At 40.6% G+C, this 19944-nt stretch overlaps 1 protein-coding gene across 3 annotated transcripts in view; it reads left to right on the top strand.

Moving 5' to 3' along the window:
• Positions 1-1270: 1270 nt before the first annotated feature.
• Positions 1271-19944, top strand: part of LOC142099563 (inter-alpha-trypsin inhibitor heavy chain H3-like) — a 185038-nt gene continuing 166364 nt past the window's right edge. For all 3 annotated transcript variants that reach the window (XM_075183114.1, XM_075183116.1, XM_075183115.1), the window contains exons 1-2: positions 1271-1403; positions 10217-10234. In XM_075183114.1, coding sequence (XP_075039215.1) covers positions 1311-1403; positions 10217-10234 — 111 coding nt within the window. In that variant the 5' untranslated portion in view covers positions 1271-1310. The remainder of the gene's footprint in view (positions 1404-10216; positions 10235-19944) is intronic.

Below are 19944 nucleotides of genomic sequence, written 5' to 3' on the forward strand. Positions count from 1 at the left end.
ACAATAATCAGCAAACTATGGCATCACCATAATTTAAATCAGTAGTCCTAATAAAGATGAGATATATATCTCTATTCACTTTGCTGGGTGCAGAAAATACTAGATTCCTGCAAGTCCTATGTTATCCCTGCAGAATTAAATAAAATCTTGAAACATAAAAATCAACGACCAAATAATAAAAATATTTATATTAAAAATTGTTCAAAAACGAATACATGCATGATTCGAAAAAATAGAGCATAAAATGAAGTTTTCCATATATATGGTAACCACTCCGTTCTTGTTCACAAAGTCGAATAGTCTTCCAGAAAAAATATATATGAGTCCCAATGATATATAGGTAATGTAGAGTGACCCTGTTACATACTGGGCAGAAATATCGCAATGTCCTCATTTTAACATATGTTCATTATGCTCATTACATCCAAAGACAGCGGGATATAACCATCCGCAAAAGTTCTTACCGCATCCTGGAGCCTCCAGAGGATAAGCGGGAGTATGGTTGTTCCGACAATTGTTCGTAACCCTGAGAATGGACAAAACGCCAAGTTTTACTTCCGCTATACATGTTACAATGCATATGTCTTGATGATTCCGATGTTAAGTTATATTTGTTCCACTTGTCTGCAAGAAAAGAGGTATACGAGCATCAGTGGCGGATCCAGGGGGGGGGGGCAGTCGGGACAATCGCCCCCCTACCAGGGGCTTGCTGCCGACAGCTTCACACTGTGCAGGTCCGTTCAGCAGTGACAGTGTGCTGCCCGGCTGCTCTGATTGTGTTTAAAACACAATCAGAGCAGCGGGACAGCACACTGCCACTGCTGAACGGACCTACACATACTGTGCAGCGGCCGGCAGCCTTAGACATCAGAAAGGGGGCGGGGCCTATACCGCCCCACCTAAAATCGCCCGGGGTAGGACAAATGTCTAGATCCGCCCCTGCAAGCATAGTTACCTCAATTAGCTCTTTCTCTCCACACAGCACTGTGTTCAAAAATTTATGCACACAAATACTTGATAGCTTATTTGTACACTGAAATTTAAAGTTGATATTTGTGTGCTACATGAAAAAACAGTCAGTATTTAACTTAAGTTTGTCCAGGAGACTTAAATAAGAAGTTCGTCAAGTTAAGATCCTTAATAAATCAGGCCCCTTGTTCTCATTCATAAATTTAATAGGAGAGTAGTGTGCAACCAACTTCTACATGTTGATGGGATTGTGGTATATTTGACATTCCATTAATTATTAACCTAATTCCTGATACTATCTATAATACTTTTCTGTCAGACAGACAAGACGCATTTGCAAAATGGGTAATTTCCTGCAGGTTTATACGTTGCTTTTTTATATTTTGTCTTCAGTAAATAGTAACTACCTGACTGAAGGACTGAGAAACATCCAGGTCAGTATGTGTTGTTATATGTATACATAGTTATCAATATTTGAGTTACAAAAATATTATGTGCTTCAGCAAATGTGCTCGTAAAAAATGAAGCATCACATCAGATATAGGAGAGTAAAGCAAAGAGTACAGCAGAGGACAAAATCTTACAAGGGGAAAGGAGGAAAATACAACAGAGCATAAGTGGATAACACAGAGGAAGAAGAGAACAGAGGGGTTAACCTGCAGGGTAAGAGTAAAGTAGAAGAGGTGAACATTGGGAGTTGGGACAATACAAAGTTCAATGGAAAGGTTAACACATATATGGCATTGGGATGGAAGCAAGCAGACAGAAGGTTAGTGGCTAACAAAATGGGTACATGACAACAGATAGCAAAGGAGTTAGCCAATACTAAATGTGATCAAGTTTGGACTATCTCTGACTCTGCAGCTGTATTGGAATTATAGGTCCCAGGATGACCTGTCATGATAGGACTTATACTTCCAGCGGAAGAGCCACAGTACGCCTACCTCTGCCCTTCAGATTTATTGCGCCTTATCTTTTAAAAGCCTGTCAGCCATGTTCAAGTAGTTAAGAGTGCATTTACTTGTCTATAGTGACTTATATTTTTAATATCTGGAAACTGGAATTCATTAAGTCTCTATCTTTTGTATTAAAAATGAAAGGTTGCTTATCCTCAGTGTCTCACAGCCCATTGGTTAGATTGTAATTAATTGGTTGAGTTTCTCAGACAATGCGTTATGAAGTGTGCAATCTGCCGATAATTTTAAAGCACACCTAATGCAAACTGCAAACACCTTGGTTTACAATTTGAATTTGACGGCAGATAAGAACCACTTGGCCCATATAGTCTGCCCATTTTTTATCCTATGGAAACCTCCAACCCTATTTAATCTTTATTTCTTTTTAAGGATTTCCTTATGTCTATCCCAAACATGTTTAAATTGCTCTACATTATTAGCCTCTACCACCTCTGATGGTATCAGACCAAGGAGACCCAGCAATTTAGAGCAATCAGAAACAACCGTACTAGATCAGATGCTACACTTGAGCTTAGCCAAAAGGACAAATTGAGATTGACATTATAATAACAAACTGGACATTAGTATGTAGCTATACATGGTAACTGGATATATATATATATATATACATGGTAACTGGCAGATATATTAGAGTCCCCTTGTTTGCTTCACAAGGGCAGCATTTCGAGACATATTTCTATTCATCCAGATCTACCTTACTTGTAACATAAACAACCACTTATAAGTAAAGCAAGGTATTTGCAAGCTCCGTTCTTGGCTACCAATGAATGCACTGCCCAAGGTGAAGTGAGTAGTCTCAACATTTTTATTATGAATGCAGTCCATCATCATCTATCATCATTAGCATTTACTTATATAGCGCCACCAAATTGCGTACCACTTTACAATTGGGTATCTACTTGAACTCTGCTTCTTAACGCCTCTTCACTTTCCATGAGGCATGCTGCCTTATATTAAAAATATATTGTTTGCGTGGTCTTTCCACATTTTTATTATGAGTTCAATTCTCTGTCTTCTATTTACTTTACTAAATGTCTATTCATTCATACCACTCTACGTCCAATGACCGCTGCCTGTTACTGTATATTCACTGTCGATAAGGGATGCACTGTAATGTTCAAAATGTATTGAATTATTGTTATTAGTAATAGTAATAGTACTAGTCTTTGAATGTTTTAGTATGGGTGCAGGCAACCTTCGTCTATTCACTTTTATAAATGTCTCACTCTTTTCATTCATACCACTGTCCATCCAATCACCTCTGCCTGATTCTGTAGCATCAGTGTCTATGATGGATGCTCTATTATGTTCCAAATTTATTGTGTGCGTAGCCTTTTAAGTTTTTTTAGTATGGGTGCAGGCCACCTTAGTTTATCATCATCATTTAGTCATATAGCGTCAGCAAATTACGCAACACTTTACAATTGGGTTCTAAATGTAGTGTGTGTGTGTGTAGATTTTCAACATTTTTATCTCTTGTATCTTACACTTAAGTTTTGTTTTGTTTACATTACCTAATTTCACCCTTATTTTTTCCACTTAAAATAGATGTCACTGTATGAACCTTAACAACAACTTCACAAGTTTTGAAAAATACAAAAAAGTTTTGAATATAGTTGTTTTTTGGAGAAGTTCTGCTGCTGACCCTCACACACAAACACCAGTATTTTCCTACTTAACACAGATGTCACTGTTCCACACAGGCTTACTTTCCATAGAAAATTTAAAATTTTTCAAAGAAATTAATCTGATTGTTTTTTGGATTCTGCTGCAAATGCTCATACAGCAGTAGCACATTTTTTAGCCACTAAATACTAGTCAGTTCTGAATGATGTTTAACTCTATATAGTATTATATATGGAAACATTCATCTGCAAAGTATTCTACCATACTGATCTCTGGATAACTAAACTGCAAAAAATTTATTATAATCAATCATAGCTATTCTATTCTTTCTTCTGTCCCCTGCACCATGTCTAACACTGTAGTCTAGTTTAAATGCGTTATTCACAGCAAAGTACTGCAGACAACATCCTCCCAACATGCTGTCTGTTGTAAAATGGCAGATGAGAATACAAAGGAAGGGCTCTATATAGAAGATATCAATCCAAAACTGGCGACAACTGACATTTTTCCCGAAATTATGTTTTGCCTCATTTTCAGATCTGACTGTGGCACGAGGAATCAAGTCATGACTTGGTTTCATTCAGTATTTCTGAATCTAAATCACTCATCTGTAATTATTAAATTACATGAAGTGCACATTAGAACTAGAGATGAGCGCACTCGGATTTCTGAAATCCGAGCCCACCCGAACGTTGCCGATCCGAGTCGGATCCGAGACAGATCCGGGTATTGGCGCCAAATTCAAATCTGAAACTGAGGCTCTGACTCATAATCCCGTTGTCGGATCTCACGATACTCGGATCCTATAAATTCCCCGCTAGTCGCCGCCATCTTCACTCGGGCATTGATCACGGTGGAGGGAGGGTGTGTTAGGTGGTCCTCTGTCCTGGTAGATCTCGTGCTGTGCCGTTTAGTTCTGTGCTGTGCTGTTTAGTTCTGTGCTGTGCTGTGCTGTGTTCTGCAGTATCAGTCCAGTGGTGCTGTGTGCTGTGCTCTGTCCTTCTGAGGTCAGTGGTGCTGCTGGGTCCTGTGCTGTGTCCTGTTCAGTCCAGTGGTGCTGTGTCCTGTGCTCTGTGCTTCTAAGGGCATAGTTATTTTCCCAATATTCCCCTGTGTTTAAAAAAATAAAAAAAAGTTATTTAAAAAAATACCAAAAACTAATTTAATTTTTTTTTAATTACCACAAAATTTGCACAACCAATCCTGCAGTATAAGCCCATTGGTACTGCAATATTACCAAGTTCACACATTCAGCAGTAAAAGTCCAGTGGTACTGCAATATTACAAAGTTCACACATTCTGCAGTATCAGTCCAGTGGTGCTGTGTCCTGTGCTCTGTCCTGCTGAGTTCCGTAGTGCTGCTGGGTCCTGTGCTGTGTCCTGTTCAGTCCAGTGGTGCTGTTTCCTGTGCTCTGTGCTTCTAAGGGCATAGTTATTTCCCCATTATTCCCAAGTTTTTAAAAAATAAAAAAAAAGTAAAAAAAAATAAAAAATAAAAAATTAAAAAAAATATATATAATTATAACCAAATTTACAAAACCAATCCAGCAGTATAAGCCCATTGGTACTGCAATATTACCAAGTTCACACATTCAGCAGTAAAAGTCCAGTGGTACTGCAATATTACAAAGTTCACACATTCTGCAGTATCAGTCCAGTGGTGCTGTGTCCTGTGCTCTGTCCTGCTGAGTTCCGTAGTGCTGCTGGGTCCTGTGCTGTGTCCTGTTCAGTCCAGTGGTGCTGTTTCCTGTGCACTGTGCTTCTAAGGGCATAGTTATTTCCCCATTATTCCCAAGTTTTTAAAAAATAAAAAAAAAGTAAAAAAAAATAAAAAATAAAAAATTAAAAAAAATATATATAATTATAACCAAATTTACAAAACCAATCCAGCAGTATAAGCCCATTGGTACTGCAATATTACCAAGTTCACACATTCAGCAGTAAAAGTCCAGTGGTACTGCAATATTACAAAGTTCACACATTCTGCAGTATCAGTCCAGTGGTGCTGTGTCCTGTGCTCTGTCCTGCTGAGTTCCGTAGTGCTGCTGGGTCCTGTGCTGTGTCCTGTTCAGTCCAGTGGTGCTGTGTCCTGTGCTCTGTGCTTCTAAGGGCATAGTTATTTCCCCATTATTCCCAAGTTTTTAAAAAATAAAAAAAAAGTTATAAAAAAAATTAAAATTAAAAATTAAAAAAAAAAAAAATTATAACCAAATTTGCAAAGCCAATCCAGCAGTATAAGCCCATTGGTACTGCAATATTACCAAGTTCACACATTCTGCAGTATCTTGTGCTACATATTATGGAGACCAAAAATTTGGAGGATAAAGTAGGGAAAGATCAAGACCCACTTCCTCCTAATGCTGAAGCTGCTGCCACTAGTCATGACATAGACGATGAAATGCCATCCAGGTCGTCTTCCAAGCCCGATGCCCAATCTCCTAGTACAGGGCATGTAAAATCCAAAAAGCCCAAGTTCTCAAAAAGTAGCAAAAAGAGAAACTTAAAATCATCTGAGGAGAAACGTAAAGTTGGCAATATGCCATTTACGACACGTAGTGGCAAAGAACGGCTTAGGCCCTGGCCCATGTTGATGACTAGTGGTCCAGCTTCACCCAAGGATCTAAGCCCTCCTCCCCCCCCCCACAAAAAATTTAAGAGAGTTATGCTGTCAGCAACAACAACAAAACAGCAAAGAACTCTGCCTTCTAAACAGATGACATCACAAATCCCCAAGGCGAGTCCAAGGGTGTTGTTGGTTGTGAACCCTGACCTTCCGATCACTGTACGGGAAGAGGTGACTCCATCCAGCATTTGCAGCACGCCCTCTGCATATGCTGGAACGATCACCCACAGTCCAGTTACAGATTTGGCTAATGAAGGTGTGAATGTTGTACACTGGGAGGAGGATATTGATGTAGCTGGCGCTGAGGAGGATGTTGATGATTATGATGCAGACAGATACCAAATTGCCTTTCTCAATTTCTATTTATATTCTAGATTATATAACGGCTGAAAAGTTTTCTGTTTTACTCCTAGTGGAGAGGGGATCTGATGCAGACAGATACCAAACTGCCTTTGTCCATTTCTTTGTATATTTGAATTTCTAGTTCTACAGTCTATGCAGGCTGCTTTATTTATATTCAACTACAAGTGTAGGGCGGGGGGGGGGGGGGGGCATAGATAGCCACCAAAGTAACGTGGTCCATTTAATTTCACTTTCTAGCTCCACAGTCTGTGCAGCCTGCTTTTTTTATCTTCAAAGTATTTATATTTACAAGCCTTGCAATCTAAATTAACTAGAGGTAGTGACGTGGTAGAACTCCAAAAGGCAGTTTGGAAGCCCCTGTACAAACTGGCTCTATTTTTTAACTGAGTTGTCCCCCCTCCAGTGTGTACTCGGAAAGAGTTTTTAGTGCAGCGGGGAACCTGGTCAGTGAGCGGCGAAGGAGATTGCTTCCTCACAACGTTGAAAAAATGATGTTTATAAAAATGAATAATCAATTCCTCAATGAAGTACAGCACTGCCCTCCAGACAGTACAGAGGGACTGTGGTTGTGGAGTCCAGCGGGGACGAATTGATAATGTGTGAGGAGGAGGAAGTACACACTGTAGGGGGAGAGGAATCAGAGGTTGAGGATGAGGACGACATCTTGCCTCAGTAGAGCCTGTTTAGTCTGTACAGGGAGAGATAAATAGCTTTTTTGGTGTGGGGGCCCAAACAAACCAATCATTTCAGCCAAAGTTGTTTGGTAGGCCCTGTCGCTGAAATGATTGGTTTGTTAAAGTGTGCATGTCCTATTTCAACAACATAAGGGTGGGTGTGAGGGCCCAAGGACAATTCCATCTTGGAACTTTTTTTTTTGCATTATATGACCAATCAACAGTCGTTTGCCATGTTCAAAAAGTAAAACCAAATTTAAACAAATTCAAAAAATTAAACCAAAAGTGAAATGCCCTGTCATAATTTAAAACAAGAGGTATTGACGTGCTCTAAAACTACTGTATTGTTGTTTATATTTTATAAACACTACACTTGAAAGCTTGAGTCTTTCAATAAAAAAGTAACTGTCCATTGCACGAATATTTGCAACAGGGACAATTTTAGGGTTAAGAAAGTCAACTAATAACACTTCGACGCTGTCTGTCTTTATAAACACTACACTTGGAAGTTGGAGGAGGTATTGTGGCCTCGGTACCAAATTGTGTACCGGGGCCACCACACTACGCAGTCCATACCCTTTTTTGGTGGAATTCTGACCCGTGGAGGGTTTTTTAATTATATTGTGGCCTCGGTACCAAATTGTGTACCGGGGCCACCACACTACGCAGTCAAGATAGATAGATGCGTATCATAGATAAAGTACATTCAGTGGTGTGGGGCAAATTGAAAAATATTCAAAATGCACTGACATTATCAAAAACAAGAGGTTGTCACACGCTGAAACTCCAACATGTATATGATGGAGAGGATGGAGGAGCAGCCGTATGTGCAGTGTAATGCAGACCCGTTGAAGGTTTTTTATATATTTTATTGTGGTGCCCAGTGCCCACTACTCTACGCAGTCCAGATACTATTTTTGGGTGTAATTCTGACCTGTTGAAGGTTTTCTCTATATTATATTGTGGTGGCCAGTGGCCAGTCCTCTATGCAGTCCAGATACTATTTTTGGGTGTAATTCAGACCTGTTGAAGGTTTTCTATATATTTTTTATTGTGGTGCCCAGTGCCCACTCCTCTACGCAGTCCAGGTACATTTATTGGTGCGAATCATACAAGTTCAGGGTTTTTAATATATATTGTGGTGACCCACTCCTCTACGCAGTCCAGGTACATTTATTGGTGCGAATCATACAAGTTCAGGGTTTTTAATATATATTGTGGTGACCCACTTCTCTACGCAGTCCAGGTACATTTATTGCTGCGAATCATACAAGTTCAGGGTTTTTAATATATATTGTGGTGACCCACTCCTTTAGGCAGTCCAGGTACATTTATTGGTGCGAATCACACAAGTTGATGGTTTTCTTATTATATATATTGTGGTGACCCACTCCTCTACGCAGTCCAGAAAGATACCTCGTTGCAACGTTTTGGACTAATAACTATATTTTGAGGTGTTCAGAATACACTGTAAATTAGTGGAAATGCTTGTTATTGAACGTTATTGAGGTTAATAATAGCGTAGGAGTGAAAATAAGCCCAAAAACTTGGTTTTTAAACTTTTTATGTTTTTTTCAAAAAAAATCCGAATCCAAAACCTTAAATCCGAACCGAGACCTTTCGTCAAGTGTTTTGCGAGACAAATCCGAACCCCAAAAATAATGAAAATCCGGATCCAAAACACAAAACACGAGACCTCAAAAGTCGCCGGTGCACATCCCTAATTAGAACTGCCATTCTCTGTCGAAATGCAACAGTGAGGCACAAAATAAGCCTATTCAATTCAGCCGAATCTAGAAATGTCGTATTCTGGCCCAGTTAATAAAAACAAATTGAAAAATGGACAGTATGCTCCCTACCATACATCCAAGATTGGACACCTGGAAGGTAGACCCAATATAGCAGAAGAGAACAAAAAACTCACACACACACACACACACACACAGCATTTTCAAATTCACTTTAAAAGAATAAAAGAGCTTCAAAACCCTAAATATATATGAACTAAAAAAATCTTCTTTGTTTATGTGATAAAAAGCAAAACATAAAAGTGATTCATCTGCACACTACCATTTTCCCACACAAGTTACTTGTAAACGGTTGTCCATGAGTTCTGGGAAAGTCAGGCTATATTTTTTTAGCATTAGGTGGTAGTAGTGTGCCCGTAAGTTGTTTTTTTATGGGATAAGATAAAGAAAGGTTTGTTTTCGGTGGGCATTCCAGTGGCTTTTATGATGAAATGATGTCACTAAAGTGGGCATAGAAAAGAAGGCGAGAATCTCAAAATCACATCAACTCACTCACTGCAAGCAATAGTGGCAAAATGCCAGCTTACTTATATGCACTCAGCAGCCTCTGCTACCAGTAGATTTGGAGGCCGAGCACAGATGAGTTGTCCGACATACCACCTCCCTATCCCCGACCTCCTCCACGAGATAGCTCCTTTGGTCGTGGTTCTACCTTAAGCAGCCACAGAGTCAATTCCTTATTCCCTATTACCCTATCCTCACTCCTCCCACACTCCATTCCCCATCTTTCCCTTACACACTCATGCTATTTATCATTATTATTATGCATCGAATTGCTTGTTTTCTCTGTGGTTTTCTAATTCCAGCTTATCATGTCTTTGCTGCAATATTCATGATTCTCTAAACTTTGCTAAGATAAAAATTTGTTATCTTGATATATCACATATCTACATTATGGCTCTTTATATTTCAACGCATTTGTAAAATTTGTGACTCACTTCTCTTCTATGTAATACATTGATGATTTTTGATGCCTTCAATAAAGAGACATTCCTTTTCAGAGTTTCAGTGAAAAAAGTACTCCATGAACAGAATGTCACATGTATGCTGTCAATTTTTATAATTACTATAGCCGTCTGTCATAAGGACTTATTTTAATAACAATATACATTTTGCTAAAAGTATATATGTACAATAAGTACAATATATAAAGATATATTTTCCTTTTGTTTACAGAAAAGAAGCATTGAAACGGTAAGACATCTTACTTCATATTTGTCCCCAAGGTAATAGGGCAGAATGTCTCTTTGCATATATATATATATATATATATATATACATACATACATACATACATACATACACACACACACACACACACACACACACACACACACGTTATTGCTGCTAGATATGGAACTGCATCTTGCTCAGGGGGTTTAAAGCTAAACACATTGCTTGCATTTTGAATGTCAGTGATCTCCATCTAAAAATGGAATGACCCCATAAATCTCATAAATGCACATTATTCTCTTCTTCAATCTCATTTATACTGTCCCATAAAGCAAAACAAAATGATTTTGCATCTGGGTGAATAACTCTCACACCCTTAGGCTGCATAAGGAAGACTTGTAATTGCCGCGCTGCAATCATGCTCATAATCCACACTCAGCAAGAAATGCCCTGATATGACCGACTCTCGCATCAGTAGATGAAACATGTTGCAGCCCTACAAAGACCTGAATTTCCCTATATAAATCCTGTAAGCATTGTCTAAAATGGGGCACATCTATGCAAAAACAGTGGCCAAATGAAATTGGTGATTTATTATTCAAATTAGCTGTTTGTGAAAGCTGAAGATCCTGTGGCACTAATATCAGGTAACCATTCAAAGCCAATCAGGTTTTCGGTCTTGAAATATAGCAGTTGGGTGATATACAGAACATGTCAGCTCTTGCCAGTATACATTAGATGTTCACTTTCTCATTAAAACCCAAGAACATTTATAGCTGCCCAGAACATCCTATCTTCATGCAGCAATATATGTCAAAAACACACAGTAAGTGTAACATAGGTTTACTTCTCAGATACCTGCACAATGTATAATTGAGTGTACTGTAGGTAATATTTCTGCTTAAATATGGAAAGAATACTAAATATAAAGTAAAAGATTTACACTAATGGCACATGAATGGCAATAGCCCAATGTCACCTTATTAGAAATGAAAACAGGAAAAGTTAAATTTATTAAGGCATACCTCTCAACATATAGAATCCTGAAAACAGGACAAAATAAGCCCTGCCCTTGATTTGTCCAAACTCCACCTACAAATGGGACATAATTTGGGTAGAGCTCCACCCACTTTCTTATAAAACACAGACCGCTTTGCAGCCTGCAATTTTTGATGTCCTGCCAAAATCCGGACAGTTGGAAGGTGTGATTAATGGAATGGTCCAAATGTGATCTTAGACAAAACTTTGAAGTTAATTTTTATTTTTGAAGAAGTGTAGTTTAGGTTAGAGTTGCCAAGTTATCCCTTTAATAAGAGAAACATACAGATGTATGTGTGCAAATGTTAACTTGACAGTCAGCACATAATAATATTAACAATTTCTATTTATTCTGTCTGTGTAATTCTGATAGCTATGTCTATGTGTGAGCATGTTTGTACTGAATGTTTTGTCGTACCCACATGTCTGACCGTACCTGTGTTTGAATGTCTGTTCGTTCTCTTTGGCCATCTACTGATCTGAATATCTTATTTATTATTAGTGTGTCTATCTGCTGCCTACACCTGCCTTTCAGTTATCAGTTGGTGTGTTTCTGGGAACATACTCCACTGCAGTTTAACATATGGCTATAGAGTGATGCTTTACAATATGTTTACTTGGAGGTGACCATAGCTTGATTGTCAAACAATGCCTAGTAAACCACAAAGACAAACACTGTTATAATAGTCACTACAATTTTAACAAACACTAGACATATCAAAAATGCTAAAAGATTCGCCCCTTGCCTTTTGGTGCTTGTTAATCCTGCTGTAAGCAATGTAAACACACTAGGTAGTGTTATAAATTCAAAACTGCCCACAACAACAAGCAAGAATGAGTATCAATATATAGTCCAAATATTAGTGCAAAAATAAAGGATTCATGTCTTCAATGAGAGAACAGCTGCACCTTCTTGTAGAGCAATATGGCAATGTCATACAATTGGGAATGATGCAGAATCAAAGAGAAGGAATGGGCACGAGATAAAAATATAGACAAAAATGCATGATATAGAAACACAATTAATTAATAAAAATATATTCAGTTACTATAGTGCCATTTATTGCAAGTTTTGGACAAGCTTCTCAGCCAAGGCAGTGGGCTCACTCACAATTTTGCCTAAGAACACAGCCATGAATAAAGAATGGTACCAAAACATCCTCCAAGAGCAACTTCTTCCAACCATCCAAGAACATTTTGGTGACGAACAATGCCTTTTCCAGCATGATGGAGCACCTTGCCACAGGGCAAAGTGATAATTACGTGTCTTGGGGTTCAAAGCATCAAAATTTTGGGTCCATGGCCAGGAAACTCCACAGACCTTAATCCCATTGAGAACTTGAGGTCAATCCTCAAGAGGCGGGTCGACAAATAAAAACCCACAAATTCTGACAAACTCCAAGCATTGATTAGGCAAGAATGGACGGCCATCAGTCAGTATGTGGCCCAGAAGTTGATTGACAACATGCCAGAGTGAATTGCAGGGGTCTTAAAAAAGAATGGTCACCACTGCAAATATTGACTCTTTGCATAAACTTAATGTAATTGTCAATAAAAGCTGTTGACACTTATGAAATGCTTGTAATTTTACTTCAGTATACCATAGCAACATCTGACAATGAGGTCTAAAAACACTGAAGCCACAAACTTTGTGAAAACCAATATTTGTGTCATTCTAAAAACTTTTGGCCATGACTGTACAGTGCAATATTACAGACAGCAATAATAAACAAGGAAATATCTGTTTAACATATCTAGACTGGTGTTGGAAGTTGGTAAAAATTACATGGCATTTCATAAACATGATGAGCAAGTGACAGAAGCACAGACACTACATAGTTGCTAACAATCTAATATAAGGGACACTGCTAGTGTATATAAGGATGCCATAGGCAGTACTGGCCATGCAGAACGCGGCGTATCACCATGACATGGTAATTGAAGTTGGTTATAAGCTAATTATACTAAACTGTAATGTAACCTCTGGACCCAGTGCTCATCTATAATAGGGAGGCCAGGACCCAGGAGTTTAGACATAGGGGAGGAGTCGCTGGCAGATGGCAATCCAACGCTGCCTCAGGCACTTGAAAGCCTGCCAGATGTAGAGAGATTTGCACCATAGAAGGAGAAGCAGTGCAAGAGTGTGGCCAGGGGAGAAGACGGGCACGTCCTTGGCTGGGAATGCCTCACCAGGTGGTGCCAATGGAGGGATGAGAGCAGTGCGATAGCACTATAAAGCTTCTTTGAAGGATCAGAGCTATGAGGCACCGCTGACCGAACAGTGATTTGAGGCACCGCTACCCAAACAGCCCTGGTGGACACATGGGGCTGACCAGCTCTGAGTGACACCTCCTTGGGTACTGGGACCTCAGGTTTACACAATTGGGTGCTCTCATTTATAGTGTTTACTAGGCCCCTCAGAGAGGATGCCAAGGCCACAACTTGGTCATGTTCCTTGGCATAATTAAGTGAAAGAGTCTTTTCTTGGATGTATCTACATGTAATTGTTCATGTTTTTCACACTCGACAGCCAGATGAAGCTTCTCTAATTTGCACTCCACAAGTTCCTTTACAGAGTCTCTTAATGTGTGTACCTCTTGCTAAACCATAACAAGTTTTTATTTTAAAACAGCAATTTCTTGGTCTTTTTCTGCTGCTACCTCTTTAAGAGCACTGTTTTTTTTCTCTTTCTTCATACAATTACTGCAATGCCTGGAATTAATTTTTAAAAGATTCAAAACCCACAATTTCATGCTCTCTGCTGCAATCTCTCTGCAGTTTCTTCAAGAGCCTCCACTACTTTTTCCATTTCTTCACAAGACTGTTGCTTTGAATTCCGTACTTCTTTTACAAGACAGTAATTTTCCTCTGTAAAAAAATTCTCTAAGCAATTATACTCTTCCTGGTCACTTAAGCTGATGCAGGTAACACCAGGTTTCTGCAGAAAGCATGAGATTTTTCAAATTCATCTCTACTCTGTACTCTCCCATGCAGGTTTCCAATTTTTCCTGCAGGTACTTCTTTTCCGCAGCACCTGTTTCATCATCATCATCATCATCATCATCATCATCATCATCAACATTTATTTATATAGTACCAGCAATTTACGCAGTGCTTTACAAATGGGAACAAACAGCAATAAAACAATAATGGGTAACACATACAGGCAGAGGTAAGAGGTCCTTGCTCGCAAGCTTACAATCTTTGGGACAATGGGAGTTTGATACACAAGGATAACTGCTATATCATATTGCATATTTTTCCAGCTAGATTGCAAAGGTTAAAATTATTGAGTGGGCTGTGTGATCAGTCACACAGCAATGTTGGTCAGAGGACTGTTGTCTTGCATTAGCTGTGTAGGGTAACCTAGGGAGATTAACATGGTGGTTGAGGAATATCGTAAGTTTGTCTGAAGAGGGTTTTCACAGAAAGCTTGAAGGTTTGAAGACTAGAGGAAAGTCTTATTGTTAGAGGGAAGGAATTTGTTGAGTCTGAGTTGGCGAGAGGACATCCAAGATGAAATGGCAGAAAGACAGTCAGTAACGTGAGACAACACAGATGGAGTTAGATCAGGAGAGGATAGATAAATTTGTGTATCATCCGCATAGAGATGATATTGAAATCCAAAGGAGCTTCTTAGTTTACCCAGAGAAGTGGTGTAGATAGAGAATTGCAGAGGACAGTCTATTAATCCGATCCTTTTGGGTCTCTCTTGGCTGAGAATGCACTCTTCACAATTTGCTTGGATTCAAGCACAAGTTATTTTCTGGCGTTCGTCCTGCAAGGGACGCTGCCTGAAGTCTGTACGACCTCCTGGATCCTCTATTCCGTGCCTCACCATATCCTTGCTCAAGACTCTGACAAAACCATACTCTGAATTTCTTGAAGTCTTCAGTAAAGCTGCAGCTGAGGTTCTGCCTCCTCATCAGCCATGAGAGTGTCCTATAGATCTGATTCCCAGTAAAAGCATTCCCAGAGACAAGGTGTACCCTTTATCCTTATCTGAGACCCAAGCTATGTCTGAGTACATGAAGGAGAACCTCAAATGAGGGTTTATTCGAAAATCCTCCTCCACGCCTGGTGCAGGCTTCTTCTTTGTGAAGAAAAAGGATGGTACCCTTAGACCATGCATAGACTACCGTCAGCTAAACGCAATTACGGTAAAAAAAATCGCTATCCTCTTCCTCTCATTCCTGAACTCCCTGACAGTCTCGGTGGGGCGCAGATCTTCACCAAGTTGGACTTAAGAGGTGCCTATAATTTGATCAAAATTTGAGTGGAAGACCGCATTTAACAGGACGGTCACTATGAACATCTTGTGATGCCCTTCGGTCTTTGTAGCGCACCAGCGGTCTTCCAAGAGTTCGCTAGTGAGATCTTCCGAAATCTTTTATACAAATTGGTAGTCATTTACTTGGACGATATTTTGATTTTCTCTCAAGACCTCTCATCCCATTGTAACCACGTTAAGTAGCTACTCCGTCGCCTTCGGGGAATCATTTGTACTGTAAGCTAGAGAAATGTCTTTCTTGAACAGTCAAAAGGTACCATTTCTTGGATATTCTCTCACATAGGTCTGCAGATGGATCCAAGCAAAGTAGAGGCCATTCTCAATTGGCCCCAACCTGTCAGTTTGAAAGCTATTCAACGCGTCATTAGTTTTACCAATTATTACCGACAATTTATCAAGAATTTCTCTACCCTTATACTTCCCATTACCTCTCTTACCCATAAGGGAGGACAAGTTAAATCTTGGCCTCAGGAGGCTATCCTTGCATTTAAGGCCTTGAAACAGGCTTTCTCTTCCACCCCTGTTCTGTGTCAGTCGGATCAAAGCAAACCTTTCTTCTTGGAAGTTGATGCTTCTGCGGTAGGAATAGGGGCAGTGCTCTCTCAAAAGGATTCCTCCACTAAGCTCAGACATTGTGGATTCCTGTCTAAAAAAAATTCTCCTACTGAAGCCAATAACTGTATCAGTGACAAAGAAACTATTGGCCATCAAAGTTGCCCTTGAAGAATGGTGTTACCTATTGAAGGGGGTTCTCTTTCCTGTCACAGTATTTAACCTACCTTTAGTCTGCTCAATGCCTAAATCCTAGACTGGCTCGGTGGTCATTGTTTTTTAGCAGATTCCAATTGATTTTGACCTTCCGTCTAGGCATCAAGAACATCAGGGCTGATGCCCATTCCAGGTCCTTCATCCCCTCTGACTTCAATTCTTCGAATCCTCTGTGCCAGCAGCTCAGAGTTTGGATCATGATTTTACCCAGGTTTGCTCCCAAGTACAGTCCAAACTGCAACAATCCTCCGATCTCTATAAACGTTTTGTGGATTGCCACCGAAGAAATCTCCTGGTTGTCCATGTAGGGGATAAAGTATGGCTGGCTACCCGCAACCTTAAGCTCAATGTCCCTTCCATGAGGCTCACACCCCACTATATTGGTCCTTTTCCTATTTATCATATAATCAACCCTGTTACCTATAAACTCCGGTTACATCCTTTCCTCCGGGTCCATATTACATTCCATATCTCCTTACTGAAGCCACTCATCCTGAACAAATTTACCCAGGGTTCCTCTCCGCCTCCTCCTATCAAGACTGTCCAGGGTGAAGAGTTTGAGGTAGAACAAATTTTAAAATCGTGCCTTCTTAGAGGCACGCTCAATTCATGGTGCACTGGAGGAGTTACAGTTCCGAAAAGAGATCTTGGGTCAACAAAGAAGATCTTCACGATCCTCGTCTCATGAGGGAGTTTCTGAAGAGTCAAGTCATCCCCTCAGATAGGAGGGCGGGAGTACTGTCAGTCGCCGTCCCCGCACTCCTCCTAGGTGCAGGGGACGGTCGCCTGTTCAGTTGTGTTCCATTGCCAGTTCCTCACTGCGCGCGCATGCACAGGAGCAATTGTGTCCAGTTGCCAGGCAACGGGGCACACAGCTCTGATGTCTGAATCAGCTTTTCCCGACTTCTTTTTAAACTACATTCTGGCACCATTAGGGTGCCAGAGTATTGGTTTAGACCAGCTCCAGCACTTCCTGTTTGTATGCTCCATCGTGTTTTGCTGACTCCTGGCTTGTTCTTTGGCTCATTCTCCTGGATTTTGTACTGCACAGTCTGTTTGGCATTGACCTTCTGCTTGTTTTTGACGCTTCTTCTGGTTCTCCCTGTGTTCTGTGCTACTGTTTGGCTTGACCCGAACCGCCTAACTATTCCTACTTCTACCGCGCTGGTAACTGACTTGGAGAACTGCAATGTGTGCATCCCACGCAGCCATGACCATACCTCCTTGTGGGGCTCCTGGTGAAGAAAAGCGGTGCGTTAGACTCTGCGTCTCCCTGTTCAGTTACGTAAATACCAGCCGGTGCTCCTCTATGGTGTCTATAACCGTGACACCACTAGCTGGCATCGGTCGCAATGCATAAATGCACAATACTGTCTTTTGTAGTTGGGATTCTTCCCACAGCCTCAGCTTGATGGACAGGCGACACTCCCACCTTGCCTTCAAAAGAAGTTTCCTCAGGTGCTCTGTAATTACTATCTTTCTTGCAGACACACCCCACCAGCCTGCTGTTAACTGTGGAAAAGACACTGTGAAAGCATGCAAGTAAAATTACATTTTATACTTTTACTTTCTCACATGTCTTACAACTGTATAATCTCTGAATTTAGTTGCACTGCTGTACCTGTGTGTAACCTGGTCTCTAGTCTTTCCTTGCAGACTATCAGCTGCATAGCCGATTCCACTCTTAGAGGCTCGTGGCAAGCCACTTTCTTTGCCACACACCATAACCAGCTTTCCGCACGTTACATGGGCCGTAGATGGTCTACATCTAGCCCTGGTCCCATTGAGTGGAAATGTTTCTATTTATTGGACTAGAAAGTATAAATTCGATCAATATTCAGGCTATATGTAATGCATCTCGCCAGATTTAATGCCTGGGTTAGCTCCTAGTGGGGGAGTACTCTTGACTCCTTTGTCATCAAGCAATCAGGTATGTATCACAGATTACAACAGAGGCAAAGAGATGCAAGGCCACATGGTGATGCGCAGTTATTAGGTACTATTTTCTATCACTATCACTATTTTCTATCACATAAAGTTTTGCAAGTGACCCTTTGTTACTCTAAATATATTGGTATACACTGTAGTCATAAATTGAAGGTTTAGCACCTTTGCCAAATATTATCACTCTTTGCATTATGGTGTACTTGTAGAACCAATTGTCAAATATTGTAGCATTACAAACGCACCATATCATGTTAAAAATTCTCCCTAATTGTTTGTATGTATAGCTACTCATTACTATCTTTTTTTTCTTTCTTGTTACTCTTTATAGTAGACATCACGTACCCTTTCCGCCCATAGTTACTCACTCCCATTTTATATCCAGCAGGTAGTCGCATACAATTTGGTTCATACGTATAAAGCAGAATTTTGGACTTTAAAAGGCCAGATTCCGCTGCCTTGACCAGTCTGGTGGAGCTCTTATGTAATCGCCCAATATTATATGCAACATAATTGCTCTGTGTGTGGTATTCCATAACATCGCTATCAGGAATGGGTGGAAGAGGCTGAGGTTGCTGGCCAGGAGATGGATGATGTTGATCCTAGTTCTTCAGATTCACAAGACTATTCCGGCATTAAAGAATAAGTAATTTCATCAAACTTTATATGTAAGTACTTTTTGGTACTTGCTTTAAATGTAATCCTTAAAGTAAATGGACAAACAAGGATATATTTTTTTGTTTTAAATTGTGTAATATGTGATAACACAAAACAACAAAAATTGACAAATCAAACCACACATGCAAATGTGTATAACAAATGAAACTATCTCGTCTTACACTCATGCGTGCCCCCTGTGCCAACATTTTTCGCAGTGGGTCTCTTTAACTTCACTCTGTGTTACTCGTGATGTGGATTACATCAGTGTGGAGGAGCAGGTGCTGCAGCAGAAGGTGGCGTGGCAGTGGGGCAGCAGAGGGTGGAAAGGCAAGAGAGAGCAGTGGGGCTGGAGATGGAAGTCGGGCTACGAGGTAAACGTGGGGAGGATAATGAGAGAAAACTTGAGGCATAGGGGCCTGAGGAGAGAAATTTGGCAGAGGGGCAGGAGTGAGGAAATGTTGTACGGGGAAGCAGTATGTCATAGGCAAAGGAGTGGTATAATGTGGCATAGGAGCAGGAGGGGAAATATGTGGCATAACGGCAGGAGGGTTAGTGTTGATATATTGGGCAATGAGGTCCATGAAACAGGTCAGGGAAGTGTCAAAGTGTTGGAAAGTGTCAAGGATAAGGATGAGGACGGTGGTGTTACACACTTACCTGTCCCCGTTCCAGCGCCGCGATCCCCTTTTCTTCCGGGTCTCCACAGCACTGTCACATGACCAGTCAGGGCGGGGATTCAAAAGCTGCTACTGCTAAAACCCTGCTCTGACGCCTTGGCAGCGTCAGAGCAACTTCTTCCTGTTCCTGACTTAGCGATTCTGTGCATTCCAGTCCACCAGACCAGGCTTGCTGACTTTCCAGATTATGCGCTCCAGTGTACCAGACCCAGGCTTGCTGACCACGTATATCTCTCCACTCCAGTGCACCAGACCCAGGCTTGTTGAATACGTTTATCTCCCTGCTCCAGTGTACCAGACCCAGGCTTGCTGACCACGTATATCTCTCCGCTCCAGTGTACCAGTCCCAGGCT

Source organism: Mixophyes fleayi, chromosome 8, assembly GCF_038048845.1.
Source record: "Mixophyes fleayi isolate aMixFle1 chromosome 8, aMixFle1.hap1, whole genome shotgun sequence".
In the NCBI taxonomy this organism is placed as follows: Eukaryota; Metazoa; Chordata; class Amphibia; order Anura; family Limnodynastidae; genus Mixophyes; species Mixophyes fleayi.